General features: G+C 42.5%; 1 protein-coding gene across 1 annotated transcript; it reads left to right on the top strand.

The window, feature by feature from the left end:
- The first annotated feature begins 239 nt into the window (after positions 1-239).
- LOC136504749 (uncharacterized) lies at positions 240-24,467 on the top strand. Its single transcript, XM_066499774.1, has 14 exons — positions 240-394; positions 490-574; positions 753-861; positions 1,341-1,484; positions 5,869-5,927; positions 6,530-6,597; positions 6,689-6,740; positions 7,108-7,308; positions 7,399-8,001; positions 8,147-8,529; positions 22,779-22,964; positions 23,631-23,732; positions 23,934-23,985; positions 24,115-24,467. The coding sequence occupies exons 1-10, from the start codon at positions 378-380 to the stop codon at positions 8,360-8,362; spliced, it is 1,554 nt and encodes a 517-aa protein (XP_066355871.1). The 5' UTR covers positions 240-377; the 3' UTR covers positions 8,363-8,529; positions 22,779-22,964; positions 23,631-23,732; positions 23,934-23,985; positions 24,115-24,467.

The following is a 24,467-nucleotide window of genomic DNA, read 5'->3' as shown; positions in this document are numbered from 1 at the left end:
TTGACCCAAGTGGATTTCCACTGGCAGTTATCCTGTCGCCAGGTCTCTTTGACTCCTGCCCACATTTTACACCATGGGCCAATATTGCCTTGACCATTAGCCATGGCGGGCCCACGATAGGGGTGAATCGTGGACGCGTGACATCATCTGAAAGCTGCGCATCCCCGTGCACGCAGAGCCAGCCCATCAGGCGTAGGAGTAGGCGCGTAGCTGTAAACCCGAGCCCGGCCCAACCTAGCAGTAGCAGGCCGAAATCCCCCCACCGCACACCCGTGCGCGGCGCAGGACCCCTCCACGCGCGCGCCGCTCCTCTCTTCCCCTCGTGGCCTCGTCGCCGACGACCGACGGCACCGACGCGCACCCCCGCCTTCTCCGCCATGCTCTCCAGGCGAAGGTAAAGCGCGCGTCATGCACCTCTCCTCCAGCCCCTTATGCCCTGAGATTTCCGCCTCTCCCGCACTCACTAGCGTCTTCTCTCCTCCCACGCAGATGCTTCACGGCGGCGGCGAACCGGATCCGGCTGCTCGCCAGGGCCTTCTGCGACGCGCCGGCCTCCGGGGCACCCAGGTCGCAGGTACTCACCCCGAACACTCTGCCTCCCTTGTGCCTCTGTGTTTCGCTCCTGCTGTAGGGTTTAGGCCTTTCAGGGGAATGCGTCGTTTGGTGTGATGACTTGTGATTGCTCCGTTCGGAGGTATGGTTCCGTGGCTCAAGCGCGTGTCCTGGTACTGACTCTCTCAATGAACGTGTAGGGTCACAGTCACACCGAGAAGGTTGCTGGCGTGAAGGCTCCGCCTGATGTGCTCGACGTTGCTATTGTTGGTGGAGGCATGGTGGGCTTGGCAGTCGCTTGTGCATTGTGTAGGTATTGCTGTTCGTGTGCTCTCCTCTGTTTAAGACGCTGATGAGTTTGGCGCCTTGTGTTTAGTTTTGCCTGACTATTGATGCTCGGAACATTCCTTCCCTTGTTGCATCTTTTGATCAGAAATAGTATCACACCCAAAATAAGACTGTTTGTCAGTTGCACTTCTATGGGAGCATCATTTAGGGCGCGTTTAGATCCGAAAATTTTTGGGTTTTGGGTACTGTAGCACTTTCGTTTGTATTTGGCAATTAGTGTCTAATTATGGACTAATTAGGTTCGAAAGTTTCGTCTCGCGATTTCTCACCCAACTGTGCAATTAGTTTTTTTTTTTCGTCTACATTTAGTACTCCATATATGTGCCGCAAGATTCGATGTGACGGGTACTGCGCAAAAATTTTTGGATTTTGGGTGGAACTAAACGGGGCCTTACCTATTTACAGTGTATTTCTCACATACTCGTATGTCCTGTATGCAGCCAATATGCCATTAACAAAACATCTTAAAATTGCTATTATCGATAGCAATCCAGCGTTGAAGTCAAGAGGTTACCTGGATAAAAACAGTACACCCGATTCTAGGGTCAGTACTGTTACCCCTGCAACTATTTCCTTCTTCAGAGGTATGATTCTGAATCAAATGCATGTATCATCATACTTAATTTCAGCTGTCTTTTACCCTGCAACAGTATTTGGATTCAAGTTTGTCTTGTGTGTTTAGGTGGCATTTCATCTAGATTGACCTTTCGTGTCGTTTACACTGATATCTACACAATTATGTTTGATCAACTATACCATATGACCACATTAGATGTACGGGGAAAGTAGTTCAAGCAACTTTAATCAGCGTTTGGTTCACAGTTCGAGCTTGCCATGGTTTATTAGCCTTGAAGTCCTGAACCCAGCTGTCACTCACCCATTTTCTATCCATAACTTGCCACAAGTTTGGCGAAAAGATTTGGCTGCCACAGATGTTTGCCAAATGAATATGGTAAAACATTTCTGTCATACCCTCTCCGTTCCAAATTATAGTTCATTTTAACTTTGTCCTAAGTCAAATTTTACTAATTTTGACCTAGTTTTTGAAAAAAAATACATTAACATCTATGATACCAAATAATTATACTAAATATTCCATGGCAAATTTAGTGGAACTAATTTGATGCATTTTTCTATAAATTTTATCAAAGTTACTCCAATGTTTTCTCAGTTTCCTATCCCGTGGGCTATATTGGTGATATGCCGGAACTTAATAAGAAACAAACATGCCAACAACTCTGTCACTCTTTATTGATCTACCAGTCCTCAAAGTTTCAGCCTCATCACAGCAAATGACAAATTTACCATCTGTTGTTGTTAGCAATTTGATTGTTGTGTCGTTCTTCAATTGTTTCTGATTCATTATGGCAGTGGCAACACTAACATTTTTCTTTCAGGTCACCAGTTTAGACATCTAGTTGTGTACATTTCACTACTGTAACTGTAACAGTGACAAAGTTACCATCAACAACAACAACAACAAAGCCTTTAAGTCCCAAACAAGTTGGGGTAGGCTAGAGTTGAAACCCAACAGAAGCAATCAAGGTTCAGGCACGTGAATAGCTGTCTTCCAAGCACTCCTATCTAAGGCTAAGTCTTTGGGTATATTCCATCCTTTCAAGTCTCCTTTTATTGCCTCTACCCAAGTCAACTTCGGTCTTCCTCTGCCTCTCTTCACGTTACTATCCTGACTTAGGATTCCACTACGCACCGGTGCATCTGGAGGTCTCCGTTGCACATGTCCAAACCATCTCAACCGGTGTTGGACAAGCTTTTCTTCAATTGGTGCTACCCCTAATCTCTCACGTATATCATCGTTCCGAACTCGATCCCTTCTTGTATGACCGCAAATCCAACGCAACATACGCATTTCCGCGACACTTAGCTGTTGAATATGTCGTCTTTTCGTAGGCCAACATTCTGCACCATACAACATAGCAGGTCTAATCGCCGTCCTATAAAACTTGCCTTTTAGCTTCTGTGGTACCCTTTTGTCACATAGGACACCAGACGCTTGCCGCCACTTCATCCACCCTGCTTTGATTCTATGGCTAACATCTTCATCAATATCCCCGTCCCTCTGTAGCATTGATCCTAAATATCGAAAGGTATCCTTCCTAGGCACTACTTGACCTTCCAAACTAACATCTTCCTCCTCCCGAGTAGTAGTGCCGAAGTCACATCTCATATACTCAGTTTTAGTTCTACTAAGTCTAAAACCTTTGGACTCCAAGGTCTCCCGCCATAACTCCAGTTTCTGATTCACTCATGTCCGGCTTTCATCAACTAGCACTACATCGTCCGCGAAAAGCATACACCAAGGGATGTCCCCTTGTATGTCCCTTGTGACCTCATCCATCACTAAAGCAAACAAATAAGGGCTCAAAGCTGACCCTTGATGTAGTCCTATCTTAATCGGGAATTCATCCGTGTCTCCATCGCTTGTTCGAACTCTAGTCACAACATTGCTGTACATGTCCTTAATGAGCCCGACGTACTTCGTTGGGACTTTATGTTTGTCCAAAGCCCACCACATAACATTCCTTGGTATTTTATCATAAGCCTTCTCCAAGTCAATAAAAACCATATGTAGGTCCTTCTTCTTCTCCCTATACCGCTCCATAACTTGTCTTATTAAGAAAATGGCTTCCATGGTTGACCTTCCGGGCATGAAACCAAATTGGTTCATAGAGACCCGCGTTATTGCTCTTAAGCGATGCTCGATAACTCTCTCCCATAGCTTCATAGTATGGCTCATCAACTTAATTCCCCGGTAATTTGTACAACTTTGAATATCTCCTTTATTCTTGTAGATCGGTACCAATATACTTCTCCTCCACTCATCAGGCATCTTGTTCGATCGAAAAATATGGTTGAACAGCTTGGTTAACCATACTACAGCTATGTCCCCGAGGCATCTCCACACCTCGATTGGGATACCATCCGGTCCCATCGCCTTACCTCCTTTCATCCTTTTCAACGCCTCTCTGACCTCAGATTCTTGGATTCTCCGCACAAAGCGCCTATTGGCGTCATCAAAAGAGTCATCCAACTGAAAGGTTGTGTCCATATTCTCACCATTGAACAATTTGTCAAAATACTCTTGCCATCGATGTCGGATCTCATCCTCCTTTACCAAGAGATGCTCCCTTTCATCCTTAATGCACTTAACTTGGTTGAAGTCCCGTGTCTTTCTCTCACGAACCCTAGCCATCCTATAAATGTCCTTCTCTCCTTTCTTCGTACTCAAATGTTGGTAAAGATCCTCGTACGCTCTACCCTTTGCCACACTTACAGCTCGCTTTGCAGTCTTCTTTGCCACCTTGTACTTCTCTATGTTGTCCATACTCCTGTCATGGTACAAGCGTCTATAGCATTCTTTCTTCTCCTTAATAGCCCTTTGGACTTCCTCGTTCCACCACCAAGTATCTTTAGCCTCGCGTCCCCTTCCTTTGGTTACTCCACACACCTCTGAGGCTACCTTCCGAATGTTGGTTGCCATCTTGTCCCACATATTGTTTATGTCGTCTTCTTCCTTCCAAGAGCCCTCTTTGATAACCCTTTCCCTAAATACGTCTGACGTCTCCCCTTTCAGTTTCCACCACTTTGTTCTTTCAATCTTAGCTTGTTTATCCCTACGGGCACGCACCTGAAAACGAAAATCTGCCACCAAAAGCTTATGTTGAGAAACAACACACTCCCCTAGTATCACCTTGCAATCTAAGCATGCTCGTTTGTCCTTTCTTCTTACGAGGACAAACTCAATCTGGCTACAGTGTTGTCCGCTACTGAAGGTCACTAGATGAGATTCTCTCTTTCTAAAGAAAGTGTTGGCTATCATCAAGTCAAAAGCTACCGCGAAGTCCAGAACTTCCTCCCCCTCCTGATTCCTACTACCATACCCAAAACCTCCATGAACTGCCTCGAAACCTGCGCTTGTAGTACCTACATGCCCATTAAGATCTCCTCCTATAAAAAGCTTCTCACTACTAGGTATAGCTCTAACCAGACCATCTAAGTCTTCCCAGAACTGTCTCTTAGCACTCTCGTCGAGGTCTACTTGGGGGGCATACGCACTAATTACGTTCAAAACCATATCACCAACGACAAGCTTGACTAAGATAATCCTATCTCCTTGCCTTCTCACTTCCACCACACCATTCTTGAGGCTCTTATCAATCAAAACTCCTACTCCATTTCTATTCGCAACTGTCCCTGTGTACCAAAGCTTGAAACCTGTATTGTCCACCTCCTTCGCCTTCTGACCCTTCCATTTAGTCTCTTGAACGCATAATATATTTACACGCCTCCTAGTCGCGGTATCAACTAATTCTCTTAACTTACCTGTAAGTGACCCTACATTCCAACTACCTAAACGGATCCTAGTTGGTTCGACTAGCTTCCTTACCCTTCGCACCCGTCAACTCTGATGCAAAGACCCTTGCTCATTTTTCACTACACCCGGGCGCCGATGTAGCGCGCCACTAAGGAAGCGACGACCCGATCCTTGGTTACTTGACACCATGCCCAGATCACGACACGGCGCGTCACGGGGGTGACGACCCGGCCCTTGCCCATTTAACACCATACCCGGGTTCCGATATGGCGCGTCGCTAAGAGGGTTACGCCCCAACGATTTTCTTTCGGGTTTCATCTCCATTTAAGTGGCTAGGTTTTTACATTGGCTCGCCACGCCTAACACAACCCTCCTCCTTTACCAGGGCTTGGGACCTGCTATGCTGGGACACCAAAGGCGCCCCACCATAGGCGGAGTTAGTGACAAAGTTACCATCTGTTATTGTTTAATTTTCTGCTTTTTGTGTGCATTGGAATGTCTCTCTTCACCAAGTATATAGTTTAAAAAATGATACTTTTCCATTTTTTATATGTGCATGGCTTGTTTTGCTACCAGAAATAATAGCGTTATTGGTAATATTCCTCATGCATGTGTGCGCATTAATGTGGCAGACATTGGCGCCTGGGAGCATGTTCAACAGCAAAGACATGCTTTCTTTGGTAAAATGCAGGTGAGGACTTAACATGCTTCTATCTATATAAACAATTTATTTGATAATGTATGGCCATTGTTTATTACAGTTTCACCTTTTGTCTCTTTTGACCAAACACATTCTTGGTGTATTTGCATTTTGAGCTTTGCTGATCAGATGCCAAGTTAGTGATGAGTTTGTACTAATTTAACTAAACAATTGAAGTTATCATTTGTGTGCTTTACATTATGCTAGCAATACCAGTGGGGCATGCAAGCCTCAGGTTTTCAAAAGGTTGTCCAGCTCAATTTACAATTTGAGCTTAGAGACAGTATTATACTTCTATTGTGCATTCATGTTTCTGCTTACTATATCTGATGGCATAAAACAGGAGCTTATGTCTTTTTGGAAGATAGCTGGTCTACAATAGATGTTTTTGTATCATCTAGGCACGCCAGAGTGTCAATGTGTATATTGTGCAAAAGTACATCTATCACCTAACCATATGGGCAAGCATCAGTATTTGCCTTCTCTTTTTCTTTGGTCCTTCTCTCTGTTATTTTCCATGCAAACACACAATGAAATTGATGCTCCACTTTGGTAATAACTACAATACTGGATGTTTTGCTTACAACTGGCAGGTGTGGGATTACACTGGGCTAGGATACACGAGGTATAATGCAAGAGATGTGGGCAAAGAATACCTTGGGTATGCTTTAATAAAAGCTGTCATTATTTTTTATCTGCTTATCTTTTTTTGTCAGTGGCCATATATTTCTTTTTGTGTTTGCGTTGCTTAGATGTGTGGTGGAGAACAAGGTGCTTTGCAACTCGCTACTCTTACGTTTAAAGGTTTGTCTTTTCTTTAACTCTTGAACATCATAGTGAATTGTATTGCCCAGGTTGTTTATGCATCATAGGTATCAAAGTAAATCTTATGGTGTATTTGTCATGGCAAAAAGTTGTGTTTGCTTTTGTGCTGCCTAAAGATCATATATTTCTCTTATGTTAGTTGTAAACAGTACAAATACACCATTTTTTAAAAAAAAATGATGTGCTTACAGGTATGCAGTAAAATAAGATAATCCCAGATAGCCAAGAGCACAGGAATTTGATAATTTGGTGTCGTGCAACCCAGATTCCCACTCTGTTAGCGTGCCTTTCTTTCTGGTAAAAATAATCAACTTTGTTTGATGCTTAAAATTTTCTCCCTAAACAGGAAGAATTGGATGATATTGAAAATGTGATATATCCTACCAGATTGATGTCTCTTACTTTCCCGTTGAAGAGCAGACAAGCAGGAATGAAACCAGCATCAAGTGAACCATTATCTGTTGGTCATACTACAGAAGAGTTACATCGCAGTAATTTAGTTAAACTTGACCTCAGTGATGGACGGATTTTATATTCCAAATTGGTGGTAATTTCTTATTTATCTTCTTTTGCATTATTTTGACCTTTGTTTTGCTTCATTCCTCAATCTCCTAGTCCTATTTAAACTTTGTTGCAGATAGGAGCTGATGGTTCAAAGTCCAATGTTAGACAGATTGCAGGCATAAAAACAACTGGGTGGAATTATCCGCAAAGTGCAATTATCTGTACAGTAGAGCATGTTGTGGAAAATGATTGTGCATGGCAGAGGTTTCTCCCTTCTGGTCCAATTGCACTACTTCCGATAGGCAACAACTTCAGCAACATTGTATGGACAATGAGCCCAGAGGAGTCATTGCGCCATAAGTCAATGAGCCCCGAAGAGTTTGTGAAGTCGGTGAACCACGCATTGGATTTTGGTTATGGCCCACATCCTCGCTCTACTGCTCTTGACCATTACATGGAACAGTTCTTTTCTGGCATTGGGGACATTGCAACATCTACAAAGGAATGCTTTGAAGTACCACCAAAAGCAACCGGTGTAGTTTCTGAGATAATGGCATTTCCATTGTCATTGATGCATTCCCATGATTATGTTTCCAAAAGGCTAGCATTAGTTGGAGATGCTGCTCATACTGTCCACCCCTTAGCCGGTCAAGGCGTCAACTTGGGCTTTGGTGATGCTGCTGCTTTAGCAAAAGTTATTGCTGAAGGAGTTTCTGTGGGCTCAGATGTTGGGGACGTAAGTATCTATTGCTGTTTCTGTTTAGCCTCTCTTTTGAAATTTAATTTTGGAACTTTACAGTTGCATTGCACCTGAACCATTCTTATGATTCATAGTTGAATCATAATTAATGCTATTTTAAATTGTTCGTTTCCTTTGGCAGCTGACTTTGCTACAACGATATGAGAAGGACCAGAAGGCCGCCAATGTGGCGATGACAGCAGTGTTAGATGGTTTCCAGAAGATGTACTCTGTTGATTTTGGGCCCCTTAATATGGTGAGAGCTGCTGCGTTCCACGGTGCTCAGTACATATCACCACTGAAAAAGAGCATCGTCTCTTATGCAATGGGTGACAAGAAATGGCCACTATTTCCATGAAAAAAAGTACTGTTCTGAAACTCTAGTTCTGAACTTGTATGATGCACCTGGTTTATAGTTTCGGCTTGTACTGAATCACTAAGAAACATTGTAGAGCGGATGCAATATAACAAGCAATCAATAATTTCTTTCAAAAGAAATCCCAATCGTGTTGCTTTTGATCGGAGGTGAATTGAAATCTTGTATGCTCACATATTGGTGTTAATTTGACCGCTCGACCTAGTTTTTGAGATTATTCGCTTTCCGTGCTCACATTTCGCTTTTATTTCTTCACGGCTGTATGTATTGGAGGTGGTATGATGATAGTTGGATGTGTGTATTTTATGATGGGACCTTGAATTTAATCAGAATCAGGCTGGGCCGGTGAATGTTTCCGTAGTTTGGCAGGCTCCAGCTCCTGCCAAATGTTTTATCGGGGAAGCTATTTTTCAGTAAAAAGTAGAGGAGCCGGAGCTGTTTCGGATCCTCCAAAACAGCTGCGGCTTCTCCGGAGGAGCTCCTCAAGAGGAGCCATGCTAAACACCGCCTAAGTGTTTCTTGAACATTCTAGTGCAGGGCTCGGAACGTGAAGTGCCAAAGTATTTGGAAACGGAAGCGAATAAAATGGTCAAAAGTATGATTATATTTGGCAAATGAGGTTGCTAGTTTTAAATTGTCCATTTCTAAGTGTTTCTTGAACATTCGAGTAGTACTATATATTATATACAGTAATACAGACGGAAAATAGAAAACTACATGTGTTAATGAAAATCGTGAAGTGGCAAATCATTTGGAAACGGAAGCGAATAAAATGGTCCAAAAGCTCGAGTATATAGTTATATACATTTATAACTGTATTTGGAATATTAATTAATTGTCTTAAATCAGGCCGTCGAAGGATTACTTTAGCGTCGAGGTCGGCGTTGCCTCGTATCCAACGACGGATAACACCTCACCGAGTGGCCGGGCAAAGCACCCCAAGTCGGCAAGTCACCGACGACTTGACGTGGACACAAAATAACGGGGATTTTTAAGTTTTTGCCATCCTTACGTTCACTCGTCTGTTTACCAGTTTTATACGACCATCTATATATTTGCCATACAAAACAGTAAAACTTCTAAATATTTACTACTTTCGCTGATGTGGCACTCTACATAGTCAGCCAATGTGGCAGTGCTCTCAAGACCATTACTGCTTCTCTTTCCCTCCACTCGGTGACATGTGGGCCCCACCAGTCAGGTCCTCCTTCAACCTCCAGCATCAGCCATCAACACGTAGGCTCATCCCTCTGCGCCTCCTCGGTCATGGCCGGCGCAGCGAAGCGCGTGCAGGCAAGGGCGTTCGTGCGTGCAGCCTATGGGGTGCATCTGTGCCTGCAATTGAGTTCGACATGAGCAGGAACGGAGGATGGGGTGGCTGCGGAGTTCGATGCAATTTCGGCATGGGCAACGGCCGGCTGCGGAGATGGTAGACTCGGGCATGGCGGCGCGGGGAGGGTGGAGTCGCTCCAGCGGGCTTGGGAAGGGCTCCGCAACTGCAGCGGACTCTGTGCTTGCGCGTTGAGCCTGCACGGGAGGCGCAAGGGAGGTAGCACGGAGGGCTGCACGTCGGGTGGTGCGGGAGGTCTACGCATTGGGTGGTTGAAAGGATCTAGGATGTCGCCTAGAGGGGGGTGAATAGATGTTTCTGAAAAATCAACACCTTTAAAAGCGGAAACGATTAGTAATAGGAGTTTCCAAAATGGAAACTCCAAATCAGAGTAATACAACCCCTCACAAGTTAGCCACAAAGTGTATAAAAGATACTAGATAAACTTAGGGAGCCAAACAGCGGCAATCAAAGAGTTGAATCAAAATGCACTAGTCAGTTAATGTCGGAAGTCCCGACAGTTTGAGTCAGAACTTCCGACGTGTCAGAAGTCCCGACGTTTGGGTCAGAACTTCCGACGTGTCAGAAGTCCCGACAGTTTGGGTCAGAACTTCCAACGCAAACTGTCAGCACTTCCGACCCCTACGGGAAATGAACTACAAGTGCTAAAATGAACTTTGTGATGCCGATGACTTACAAACCCACTTCCTAGTGGTAAGGTAAGGTGTTGGGTCACTCTCTTGACGTTGATAAGCCACCACTCCGTAGATCGAGTCCCAAACCCTAAGAAATAGCTAGAGAGAGGGAGACAACCAAATACAAGTAATTTTGAGCAAATCACAACAACAACAAGCACGCGGGAGACAAGAATTTATCCCGAGGTTTGGCAGCCCCACAAAGGAGCTCCTACGTCCTCGTTGTTGAGGTGACCACTTTGGTCGGAGTCTCTTCCACCTCCTTGCCTCACTCAAGGATATCACAAAGGTCACTTGAGTTTCTTCACTAGAAATCAAGGGTAATACAAACTTCCCAAGGCTCTTCCACAAGATGGAAGCTCTTGGGCAACGCCTCGCCGGCTAGGGGAAAATCTCCAAGAGTAACAAATGCAAATCAAACCGGCTTGACGAAGAAATCAAGTGCTCAAGCTTGCTCAAAGTGTTTTTCTCACTCAATCCACTCTCCAATCACTCAAACCCTTTAGGAATTGAAGTTGGAGGCAAAGGAGAGAAGAGTGGCGAGCCTAGAATGCTTGGGGGCTGTTTTGGCCGAGTGTTCGTTGCAATGAAATGAGTGGGCAATGGTTAGAAAGGAGGAGAGGGGTATATATACTCCAAGGCAAAATCTAACCGTTCAGATCTACATCGGGAGTTCTGACGCAGATCTCGGGACTTCCGACGTATGAAGAAAACACTGTTCATGCGAGGTCAAAGTCCACCCGAGACAGCCAACGTCAGAACTTCCGACGAACGTCGGGACTTTCGACGGTCGGAACTTCCAACGAACGTTGGGACTTCCGACGTGCACAGTCAACAGGTCAGAAGAATCATCGATGCCGGGACTCCCGGCTTGGGTTGGGACTTCTGACTGTCGGGAGTTCCAACTCACGTCGGGACTTCCGACATCCACAGTCACCGCGCAGGCTATGACTGAGAGTCAGCACTTCCGGCAAGAGTCATGACTTCCGACTGTCGGGAGTTCCGGCTTACGTCGGGACTTCCGACACCGATAGTCACAGAAAATTATTCTTTGTGCTCGTTAAGTGCTAGAGTGTCTCTCTTTTGATTTAATTATTATGCTTGAGCACTCTATCTTCCTCAGACCACCTAAACTTGCATCCCTCTTAATAGTACGACATACCTATTAACTCAAGATCAAAAGAAAAACGAAATTAAACCTTTTGAGTTGATCTTCTTTAAATTGATGCCGTGTCTTTCAATCTTCATCAAGTGAGGGTGCCAACATGTCAATATTGATCTTGTCACTTGAGCATAGCCATCTTGAGCACATGACTTGATTCCATTCATCAAATATGAATAACTCCAAATGCATCAAGTCACTTTAATCAACTTGTCCAATATAGATTTGATCCTTCACATCAATATGACCATCTTAGTTTGATTAGTACCTCAACTAAATGCAAGTACTTTCTTCTTCACCCTAGCTAGGTTCTTCGGCCGCCAAGCCGTCGCTTGCCCTTCACCCTTGCTTAGTACCTCGAAGCCTTTCCTTGCTATCTTCACCATCTCAAGTCATTAAGTCACATCTTGTGTTGAATCATCCATTCATATGTATTGTTATCTTTTTCATTTTAATTTAGCAAGCTTCAAATATGAGACCATTCCATATGCAATCCCTTATGTCTCATTAACTAATACTCACGAGCTTGCTTTCACATAGTATATGGAAATCCCACAATAAACAAGCATTTGCATGAATTCTATTTGCATTGTTGTCTTGTGCTTGAACTAGATTATTTATACAACAACATATCATTTTGGCTTTAATTAAGTACCTGTGAGATAACCTATTACCTGTCCACACTTAGCAAACGGGTTAGTTCTTTAATCATGTTGTCATTCAATCATCCAAAACCCACTAAAGGGCTAGATGCACTTTCAATCTCCCCCTTTTTGGTGATTGATGACAACTTGATTAAAGCTTACAAAATGATATAAACATTTAAACTTTTGGGTTCAATGATTTATGAGAGGCTCTCCCTTAATATGTGCTTATGATTAGAATTCATAAAATGACCTCAAATGTCAATTGCACATACTAAAACATATAGGAGACTCCCCCTAAATCATTGCATTCGTGGGGTGCATGTGTGTGTGACAAAGTGAAACCATGATGCATATGACAAGATATATCACAAAAGAATAAATATAAAGGCATCACATCAAATATTTTCATTCTAGCATGCATAGTCCTTATGAAAATAAATATAACACATGTAATTCACACATAGCACTCATTACGTATTTTCTCAAGTCCACAAGCCACTAAAATATAAATAAAGATCATGTCTTCAAGAGATACATAGATAAAGCATAAGTAAGTCTTATCTCTCACATGATACAATCTATCTCAAATCCAAGATACATCAATGAAGCTCAAAAACAAGAAACGACAGCCTGCAGTACATATCTTCAGGTACAAAGAAAAGCAAATGAAACTATCCTGAAGCTTTAATCAGTCTCTCTCCCCCTTTGTCATCTATCACCACAAAGGTTCAACAATGACATACTAAGGACAAAGGAGCTACAAGCTGTCACACAAAGCACAAAGGGTGCTTAAGGTTCAAACTTTGTACTAATCTTTCCCTTTGTATTAAACTCTCCCCCTTTGTCATCTTAAAGAGGTTGTACTTGTCACTTGTTTGTAATTCAAAATAGATCAAATACATGGGTTTACTAGCTCATGAACAAACTCATACACTAACCACTAGATTATATAATCATTCAAGCAATAGTGGTAGTCTATGAATCTAAAAATTTTATTTGCAATGCATGATCCTATAAGCATGTACTATATGCACTAACCGCATACTAGTAAGGGATGAAAAATGATCATGCACAATACAATGATACCTTTGCTATATTGGAGAGGAAGATAGTCATATAGATTTCAATTCATTTCTCTAATAGCACCATGAAGTCCAATTATAAGTTTAGTGAAGACCAATAGATGCCAATTCTTTGAATTCCTATTCTTCACCCATATGAATTGAGAATCACTAATGATCAAGTGCACTCTTCTTGTTGTGGTTGGCTTGCTTCTTCTTTGATCATTGCTTGCTTGAGAGAACTAAAAGATGCACCACTTGTAATACCACTTGAAATTTCATGATACCACTTGAAATTTCATGACTTGTTCTATTTTAGGTGTTGCTTGCTTTCTAGACCAATCTCTTGATTTTCTTCAACCAAGTACCTCAAATGTCCCTATAGATTACCACTTCAATTTTAGCCATCCAAGCCTAGAGCGAAGTTACCTCTGTCCAAAGAACCATCCTTGATACTCACTTGAAATAACTTGAAAGGAAACCACTTGATCCACTTGAAAGATTTTGTTTGATTGATCCATATTGTTGGACTTAATTTGATGAATAACTTTGAATTCTTCTTTAAGTCCTTTTCTTTCTACTTGTTTAAGTCCTTTTGTTTCTATCAAAAGATCTCCAATTATCACTAGAACTTAAACTTCATCTTCATCTTGATCTTGGTCTTGGTCTTGATCTCTAGCTTGAGTACCAAATGTGTACCAGATATACTCTTCAAACAAATTGTCTTGTACTTATCATTTGTCATGCTTCTATCTCAAACCAAAACCAAAACATAGGTACCTCAATCACTTATAGATATGATTCTAATTTGAGGACCTTTGAATCTAAGTGACTTCTGATCAATCCAATAATTGTCACTTTCCTGACAGATTCTGTACTCTTCAAAGAATAAACCATATCTCCCAAAGTACATATCCAAAAACCACAAAATTTGGTGAAGATGTGACACACTAAGTCTTCTAGTAGCTGTAAAAATTTTAGCTTCTTTTGACTTCTATATTGCTACCAGATTTCATATCTTTCCACACCGCTACATGCTGAAAACTGTTGCACTATAGCTGACAAGATCTACTCCAAATCCGAAGTATCACTTATCCAAATCTCATGAAATTTGCATAGCAACTAACACCATAAGTGTAGAGCATGCAGACCAGATTTCAAGTCAATACAAATAGATTTGGTTACTCAAATATGTCTATGATCACTGCTACCTCAGATTTTCAATATTGGACATATTTTAATAATTGAGCTATTTTTCTTCAAATTGAACCAAACTTGAAATCAACTTGTTTGAATACTCTCACAAGACATATGTCCATTCAAACCACTTACTAGAAGAAATCTTATGAACATATCCAATCAAACCAACTTCAAACTTGATTACTTAAGCATTTAATCCATTCAAACATCTCATAGCAAGCAACATATGCATATATATCCAATTCAATTAACTCATATGCACCCAAATAAACTTTGATCAACAAGAGATATACCTTGATAGCTTATGATCTTTTTTGCAAGCTTCAACTCTACTTATTTGCAGGCCCTCAAATATATCAATAAATCCCCACAACTTGAATATGACACTTGTATGTTGATAGCATATGGACTTCACTCAATTTTGACTTGACATTGGGATAGAATTGCACTATGCTTCAATACTTGACTCAACATAAGATGAACAATAATAATTCCATTGAATCAAGTCTCCAATGTCATGGTACCTACAAACGATCATCCACTTTTCGATGGTACCCAAACTAGTTTGGGTCTTCTTATGTTAGACGCAACATACTTAGGCATAGCCTTAGTATGAATAGCGGATTTTTCTTTTTGCAATACTAACCAATAAGGTATAATAACAAACCTTCCTAGGCATAATATTTGCATAAATTGAAATAGGCTTAGGATTCTCACTTAGGGGACATGTATTAGCCAAGAATTGATTTTCTCTTTTTTGAATATTTGGCAAATTTATGATTTTCAAAACTTGAGAGAGATTTTAGAGGGACATAGGGATTTTTATGGACTTGAGAGAACCATGTCACATGTGATTAGGCAAATAATCAACCAAGGGTAGCAATAATTACAATATGACATGACTAGGTCACAAAGACCCAAAAAAACCACATGATTTTCAAAAACCACACCACCTATACATGCTAGTTAGGGATTTTGAAAAACATCTATCCTATATCACATAAATGCACACACTAGCATATAAAGGGCCTTAGATGCACTTACAATGCATGTATGTAAATACATACCTTTGCCTTGAGCCCATAATATCACCACTGAGATAATACATGGCATGACAACATCATGTTGACCTCACTTGTCAAATAATCAAACCATATATGAAATCAATTTTCATCCAAAAGACTACAAATAATGCTAGATAAATTTGTTAGTCCACAATATCACCACTGAGATAATACATGGCATTACAACATCATGTTGACCTCACTTGTCAAATAATCATACCATACATCTAAAGGACTACAAATAATGCTAGATAAATTTATTAGTCCACAATGGTGCAAAATAGAAACTGAGCTCCCCCTAAATAAGTACCACAAGTAATTTGAATGACTTTCAACAGGCACTTTATTCTTTTAAGAATTTGGGAGTCAATTTTCTATTTTAACCAACACAAAGTAATTTGCCATATTTAAATTTCATTGAGACATACTCACAACCCACTTAGGTTTGATAGATCACAAGCTTCTGAGCAAATTAAGGATATATGAAATCATATGGATCAAACCTCAATTGCATCTCAATTAGTGCTCTGGTTCCTGCCATACCAAACACGTCCGGTAGACATACCGGACACGTCCGGCATGTGAAGAACATAAACACTTTTCCTTTCTACCCTGGCCATACTGGACATGTCTGGTAGGCGTAGGACAGAAACAATTGAAGCGCTGCTTGTGATTCTTCGCTTTAGCTCTAGTACTTCTTGTATGCCTGCATCTGAACAAATGGATTTCTCTACTAGAGAGCCATTAAAAATATCACATGGCAAATATGATAATGATTAAATAAAACTAATTAGTCACTTCCAATTATTTCACAAATATGTTTATTTGTGAGCCATTGAGCACTAAACACAAAAGTGGCTATCCTATAAGGTCTTTAGGCACTTGTTACCAATGGTAGAGATGAAGTAAACGATATGGTCATTGATTTATCTTTGGGTCAACTATATATGAGATTATGATAAGAATTGATTGATAGATTGAGTGAATATTTTCAATTTGCTTGCTCAACCACCCCGGAGCTTTCATCTCACCATCAAGTACCTATATTATCAACCTAAGCACATTTTGGTACCCAACTCTTGTTGGGTCCTTTTGGGTTAGTCAACAAGTGCTTAGGCACCCAAATGGCCTTAGTACTAGTTTGTGGTGAACACATCACCTTGCTAGTGCTAATTCCATTTGTGGTCTTCCTAAGCATATTATCATAAATAAATGTGTTTGGCTTAGGGATGTTACCATTTGGGCAATCATAGCTTAGATGCCCCTTTCTTCCACAAGTATAGCATATGCGACCTTTGTTTGCCCTATGCTTGTTTTGCTTATATGGACATCCATCAACCTTGTGGCCCATCTCATTGCATCCATAGCATCTTCTTGTTGCAACTTGAGCTTCCTTTCTTGCCTTCTTGTACATTGGGCATTTCTTGGTTGGATGCCCCAACTTCTTGCACATGAGATAAGTGCTTTGTCCATCACTTTTTCTTTGGTTGGCCAACTTATTTGAGGCCATTTGATCGGCCACTTCACACTTATTGGCCCAACTCTTGTGTGGACACATGGTAATCTCATGTCCATTCACTCCACAACCATAGCATAGTCTTTTTTTATGTTTCTTGCTCTTGGTTGTGTTGGCCTTACTTGAAATGTGATTCTTTTGTTGGGATTTGGAGAAAGCAAGGTTTGAACCCTTCTCAAGCTTCTTCACCATGTTAACACGGTTATCTTAAGAAGGTTGTGCTCTCTTCTTACCCTTCAATCGAATCACATCATTTTTTAGCCTTTCCACTTCTTTCTTAAGCTCTACATTTTCTATAAATTTTTGCTCAATCGAAGATTGGCTTGCTTGAGAAGCACACTCATTAGCACAAGAAATATTCAATTGAGATTGTGTACAAGTGAGTGTGTGAGTGGGAGGTTGAGATGATTTTACCGTTCTAATCACAACCTCATGAGCCACCTCAAGCATGATGCTTGATTCTACTAATTCTTCATGAGAGCACTTGAGATGAACATAGTTTGCTTGTAGCACATTATATTTGCTTGAGAGTTCATCTAATTTTGCCTTGAGCTCAAAGTTTTCCTTCTCTAGTTGTGAAACACTAGAAGAGGAGTTAGTAACTAAAGCATGCTCAATTGATAATTTTCCGTACCTCTCATTTATGGCCTTTAGCTCTTGTAATTTGGAGATGAGAAACTTTTCTTGATTTTGAAGTGATTGCTCTTGTTTCTCATTCTCTTCCTCTAGCTCATCATTCTTCTCAACTAGCTTCATGAGAATGAGCTTGTCTTTGTTGCTTAGATGATCAAGAGTGTAGCTATCTTCAATTTCAATATCACTCTCTTCTTGATCATCTACTTGTGCTATCTCCTTGGCTTGATCTTTCTTGCTAGCCTTCTTCTTGCTTTTTTTGGCCATGAAACACAAGTGATGAGTATCATGAGATACTGAGGTTGACTCATCACTTGGCCACCACCAGGCTTGAGCCTCATCATCATAGATTGCCTGCTGTCTGGCTACCTCGGCCATACCGGACACGTTTGGTAGGGATACCGGACATGTCAGGTATGTGCTTGCAGACAGCGCAGTCACCTCGGCTTACACCTCTTGCTCTGGCTCAGCGCTCTTGAGGTCTTGTGAGGCTTCTTCACTGCATGAAGACATAATGGACATATTTTCCATTGACTCAACCTCAAGTGCATCATCGCATTTGGATTTTCCATATAACTCAACGAGTTTGATCCAAATGAGATGAGCACTCTCCGGAGGTGGTTGTCCATTGAATATTGCCTCATCTTGAACCTCTGCACTCAATATACTCAAAATAATATTAAAAGCTTGAGCATTGAGTTGCACGCATAGCTCTTCCTCTTTTGATAAATTCTTATAGTTGCTCCAATCAACTATAGGAAGAGGTATGCTTGCAAACACAATATGCTCAACAAGAGGACTAATATCTCTAAAAGTATTGAGTACATGAATTGACCAAGGTAGGAAGTTTGAACCATCATTTTGGAGAAGCACCGGCTCCAACTCGATAGGCGTCGACATCCTTTTCTCACAGTGATGAAGCTTTAGGTGAGAACCTCGCTCTGATACCAATTGAAAGGATCTAGGATGTCGCCTAGAGGGGGGTGAATAGGCGTTTCTGAAAAATCAACACCTTTAAAAGCGGAAACGATTAGTAATAGGAGTTTTCAAAATAGAAACTCCAAATCAGAGTAATACAACCCCTCACAAGTTAGCCACAAAGTGTATAAAAGATACTAGATAAACTTAGGGAGCCAAACAGCGGCAACCAAAGAGTTGAATCAAAATGCACTAGTCAGTTAATGTCGGAAGTCCCGACAGTTTGGGTCAGAACTTCCGATGTGTCAGAAGTCCCGACGTTTGGGTCAGAACTTCCGACGTGTCAGAAGTCCCGACAGTTTGGGTCAGAACTTCCAACGTAAACTGTCAGCACTTCCAACCCCTACGGGAAATGAACTACAAGTGCTAAAATGAACTTTGTGATGCCGATGACTTACAAACCCACTTCCTAGTGGTAAGGTAAGGTGTTCGATCACTCTCTTGACGTTGATAAGCCACCACTCCGTAGATCGAGTCCCAAACCCTAAGAAATAGCTAGAGAGAGGGAGACAACCAAATACAAGTAATTTCGAGCAAATCACAATAACAACAAGCACGCGGGAGACAAGAATTTATCCCGAGGTTCGGCAGCCCCACAAAGGAGCTCCTATATCCTCGTTGTTGAGGTGACCACTTTGGTCGGAGTATCTTCCACCTCCTTGCCTCACTCAAGGATACCACAAAGGTCACTTGAGTTTCTTCACTAGAAATCAAGGGTAATACAAACTTTCCAAGGCTCTTCCACAAGATGGAAGCTCTTGGGCGACGCCTCGTCGGCTAGGGGAAAATCCCCAAGAGTAACAAATGCAAATCAAACCGGCTTGACGAAGAAATCAAGTGCTCAAGCTTGCTCAAAGTGTTTTTCTCACTCAATCCACTCTCCAATCACTCAAACCCTTTAGGAATTGAAGTTGGAGGCAAAGGAGAGAAGAGTGGCGAGCCTAGAATGCTTGGGGGCTGTTTTGGCCGAGTGTTCGTTGCAATGAAATGAGTGGGCAACAGTTAGAAAGGAGGAGAGGGGTATATATACTCCAAGGCAAAATCTAACCGTTCAGATCTACGTTGGGAGTTTCGACGCAGATCTCGAGACTTCCGACGTATGAAGAAAACACTGTTCATGCGAGGTCAAAGTCCACCCGAGACAGTCAACGTCGGAACTTCCGACGAACGTCGGGACTTTCGACGTGCACAGTCAATAGGTCAGAAGAATCATCGATGCCGGGACTCCCGGCTTGGGTTGGGACTTCCGACTGTCGGGAGTTCCAACTCACGTCGGAACTTCCGACATCCACAGTCACCGCGCAGGCTATAACTGGGAGTCAGCACTTCCGGCAAGAGTCATGACTTCCGACTGTCGGGAGTTCCGGCTTACGTCGGGACTTCCGACACCGACAGTCACAGAAAATTATTTTTTGTGCTCGTTAAGTGCTAGAGTGTCTCTCTTTTGATTTAATTATTATGCTTGAGCACTCTATCTTCCTCAGACCACCTAAACTTGCATCCCTCTTAATAGTACGGCATATCTATTAACTCAAGATCAAAAGAAAAACGAAATTAAACCTTTTGAGTTGATCTTCTTTAAATTGATGCCGTGTCTTTCAATCTTCATCAAGTGAGGGTGCCAACATGTCAATATTGATCTTGTCACTTGAGCATAGCCATCTTGAGCACGTGACTTGATTCCATTCATCAAATATGAATAACTCCAAATGCATCAAGTCACTTTAATCAACTTGTCCAATATAGATTTGATCCTTCACATCAATATGATCATCTTAGTTTGATTAGTACCTCAACTAAATGCAAGTACTTTCTTCTTCACCCTAGCTAGGTTCTTCGGCCGCCAAGCCGTCACTTGTCCTTCACCCTTGCTTTATACCTCGAAGCCTTTCCTTGCTATCTTCACCATCTCAAGCCATTAAGTCACATCTTGTGTTGAATCATCCATTCATATGTATTGTTATCTTTTTTATTTCAATTTAGCAAGCTTCAAATATGAGACCATTCCATATGCAATCCCTTATGTCTCATTAACTAATACTCACGAGCTTGCTTTCACATAGTACATGGAAATCCCACAATAAACAAGCATTTGCATGAATTCCATTTGCATTGTTGTCTTGTGCTTGAACTAGATTGTTTATACAACAATACATTATTTTGGCTTTAATTAAGTACCTGTGAGATAACCTATTACCTGCCCACACTTAGCAAACGGGTTAGTTCTTTAATCACGTTGTCATTCAATCATCCAAAACCCACTAAAGGGCTAGATGCACTTTCAGTGGTGCTGAAGGGCGGCACGACGGGCTGTAGGCAAGGACGACGCAGGGGCCACGAAGCTCCGGCGTCGGCGGCCACCATCACCGGCACGCCCGCGACGCTCTAGAGCTAGCTCATATGTGGATGAAGGGTGCGGTGGCGTGCGAGAGGCCAATGCGCACGCGGGCCTAACGACGCCGGAGTCGAGCACGGCATAGGTAGCGAACATATTGTGCAACGCGCGGAGTCCCGCCAGCGTCGGGCAGCAGCTGCGGTTTTTGGCGGCGGCGCCCGACAGCGCGGCCATGTCTGCAAGTTGTGGCGGTGGAGAGGTTGAAGGAGACCGCCGACCCTGGCAGGGCGCGCAGCGCCCTGAGCAGCCTAGGCGCGTGCAGCCGTGGCGCGTGTGGATGGCAATAAGTGGCGCGTGCTCGCCTCCTTCTGGTTGGCCAGAGATTGAAGATGAACATGACTTGTGGGGCCCACATGTCAGCGAGTGGACGAAGAGAAGCAGCGGTGGTCTTGAGATGCGCCGCCACGCTAGTGGTTACGTGACATGCCACGTCAGCGAAAATGATAAATACACAGGAGTCTTACTGTTCGGTAAATGTGTACTTGCCTATATAAAACTGGCAAACGGGAGTGTCATCCCTAGCTACGGCGAAAACTTAAAAATCCTAAAATAACGCGGGCAGCGCCACGCCAAGCGCGTTCCTGCCGCGGGGCGGACACAGAGAGCGGAAGCCGGAAGGGGAAGATATGAGCTCCTCCTCCTCGGCGTCGGCGTCAGCCGTGCCGCCGGAGGACGATGGCTCCGTCTGCCACAACCGCTTCCGGATCCCGTGCCAGGCGAACTGCTCCCATTGGTTCTGTGGCAAGTCCCTTCTCCTACTCTTCTTCCTCTCCCTACCTGGTCCTGCCGTGCCCCTCTTCTCTTTAGAGAGATTTGGCTGTTCTTTCCCTAATCTCGATCCGACTGCGTGGAGGGAAATCGAGCCAGTCGGCCGATGCGGTCGGCTACGCAGAACTGTCAGCTACTCGGTTCAGAATAGATTTGGGACTGGTTGCCTTTTTTTTTCCCCTGTAGAAGGGTGGATTCGTTCGAGTTGTCAAGAATTCCTGGGTTTGCTAAATTGCTGCGGTTTGCGAGTCGGGTGCTGGAATTGGCCTTGATCCCTCTTTACCATAGGAGTCTGATTACGAATTAACTGCATGAGTCGATGCAAAATGAGGGTTTAGGGTACTGAAACAATGGAAGTTATAGAGGCATATATAGCCTATAGGTGAGTAGACAGGGTAATGCTAGTCGGTAGATAGTGTCGAGCTGTCAACAACACGAATTGATGCTAAAGAGAGGCTGGATCTTGGAAGGGTGGTGTCATGGGATGGAACCGAAACCGATGAACACAATACTTGTGGTAGCCGAGCCAAACAACTCTGCTGTAACTTCTGCCCGACAGAACAGGATGGATTCTTTTAGCCTTTTAGGGCAATAAGAAGCAGAAGTTAAGAAGAACGGCTCCCCCGTACAGATCATTATCACCCATCACTATTTCTATTAAAAATAACAAGCCAATACAAAGATGGGGTTATCTTTTCTATTGAAAGTTTGTGTAACTTTTGTGTTGCGTTGTGTTCTTGTTCAGTATTATCTATAAGTAGATACGTAGATGTGTGGTCTTGTGTGCTAGAAATGACCAGGCATACATATAAAGAATTGATTCTTTTTCTCTTTTTCCAAATTTGGTGAACTACTAATATCATCTTATAAATTGCGCAACCCCTACACAACTTTACTGCCTTGGAGTTTTCTCTATTACTGAATGTGGTGATACGATGATCTTTTACAGGAGAGTGCATCATCCGTGTTTGATCTTTTACAGGCTTGCAAGTGTCCCATTTGTCGCCGCCTTATAAACCTACTGGCGCCTGCTGCATTATCAGAGCAGGAGGATGATCCACAAGCACACCGTATTTGAGGAGAGATTCAGCACTATAACTGTATATTTGGTGGAGCACCACGCAGCCTGACTCAGGTTGGTACACTGTCCATGAAATCTGGTGTCTTCACTATACTTTCGAGAATAAAATCGACACTTGAGATTGGTAAAAGTTGCTGCATGAAAAAACAGTGGCCAAACTCCTTGATAAACAAGGTCTGAGACGAGGTTTCCTATTGTTTCAAAACAGAATTCGTGTTCTGTTTGTCCTTGATTGACATGCCTCCCCCAGTCCCTAATAGGATTTGTATATGGTTGGGAAATCATCTATCCAACCAATCGGACTACTGTACATGTGCCTTAGGCATGGTGATTTTAATGGAACGAAATGTTAGGTATTAGCGTATAATTACTTTGATCACTGCTTTCTTTCAGACCGAGCCTACTATCATCTTTGTTGTCAGGAGTAATTCTTATTTGGACCTGGCATAATTAAAATGTTCTCCTACATTCCTTGTAGAGAATGTTAGAAATTCCCTTGTTAATTGTAGGGTTCATTAGATATATGGCCTTCATGTTATAACAGATATGGCTATTGGAGCTGTCATAGTTGTATAAGGAATACAAGTATACAACTGTCTGAATTGTACAATGAATATGACTACTTTTTCAACTAGAAATGTATGTCTCTAGCATCTAGCCATATAATCTCGTGGGAGTTTTTCATCTAACTACTTTGTTTTTGACATTCCTGTTATCCAGAGGTTGCAAGACCTACCCTTCTTCATCCGAAGACTGTTCAGAGAACTAATGGATCCCCAGCGGACTCTCCCACTTGTGTTCAGGACGCGGATGATGATGATGGTAAGTTCCATAGGATCAAACTATTCTTTTGCTTCATATTCCTCTTCAATATTACGCTGGGCAGTTACTAAGATTGGGAAAGCAAACAGGCTGCGCTGTTTCTGACCTCACCTCAGTTTCATACCATCGCCCAGTGCAATGGATGTGAGAGATGAGACCATATATGAATCTTATAAGATGATGACTTATTCGAACTTGTAGGTCGCACTGAGTGCAATTTATGTGCTGAGCCCTGTTGACATTCTTCCCGAAAGTGAGTTCCATATTCCCAAGAACAAGTGACAACATCTTAATAAACTTGTTGCCACTATTGCCTGAACTGTATCTGTATCATACGGAGTATATTCATATCACATCATGGTCTTGATTCTGGAACCTGCAGGTGTGCTGGGGCTCTTTGGATTCGTCGATGATCTGCTCATCCTGCTGATCGTGTTCCTCCACCTCGCCGCTGTTTACCGGTCGTTGCTCCTATACCGCCACGGAGGCCAGTAGAAGTTGCTATGCACAACTCGTTTGCTTAGCTGGTTTCCATAATTCCATGTGGAGTTTTCTGAGGTTGCAGCGGATTTGGAAGATTGTTAAGTAGATGACGATGTGAAGGACGGACGGCTTAGGCTGTCCCTGCTCTGTACTATTCTACTATGCCTGTTTCCTGACACGGTGAACTTTGGTTGGTTGATGCAAGTGAACTTCCCTTCGTTTTCGTCGCAAAAAAGGGAAAGAATTTGCCTT

The sequence above is a fragment of the Miscanthus floridulus genome, chromosome 1, assembly GCF_019320115.1.
Source record: "Miscanthus floridulus cultivar M001 chromosome 1, ASM1932011v1, whole genome shotgun sequence".
Lineage (NCBI taxonomy): Eukaryota > Viridiplantae > Streptophyta > Magnoliopsida > Poales > Poaceae > Miscanthus > Miscanthus floridulus.
The sequence above is the reverse complement of the archived record's forward strand: the minus strand, read 5'-3'. Positions and strand labels throughout refer to the sequence as shown.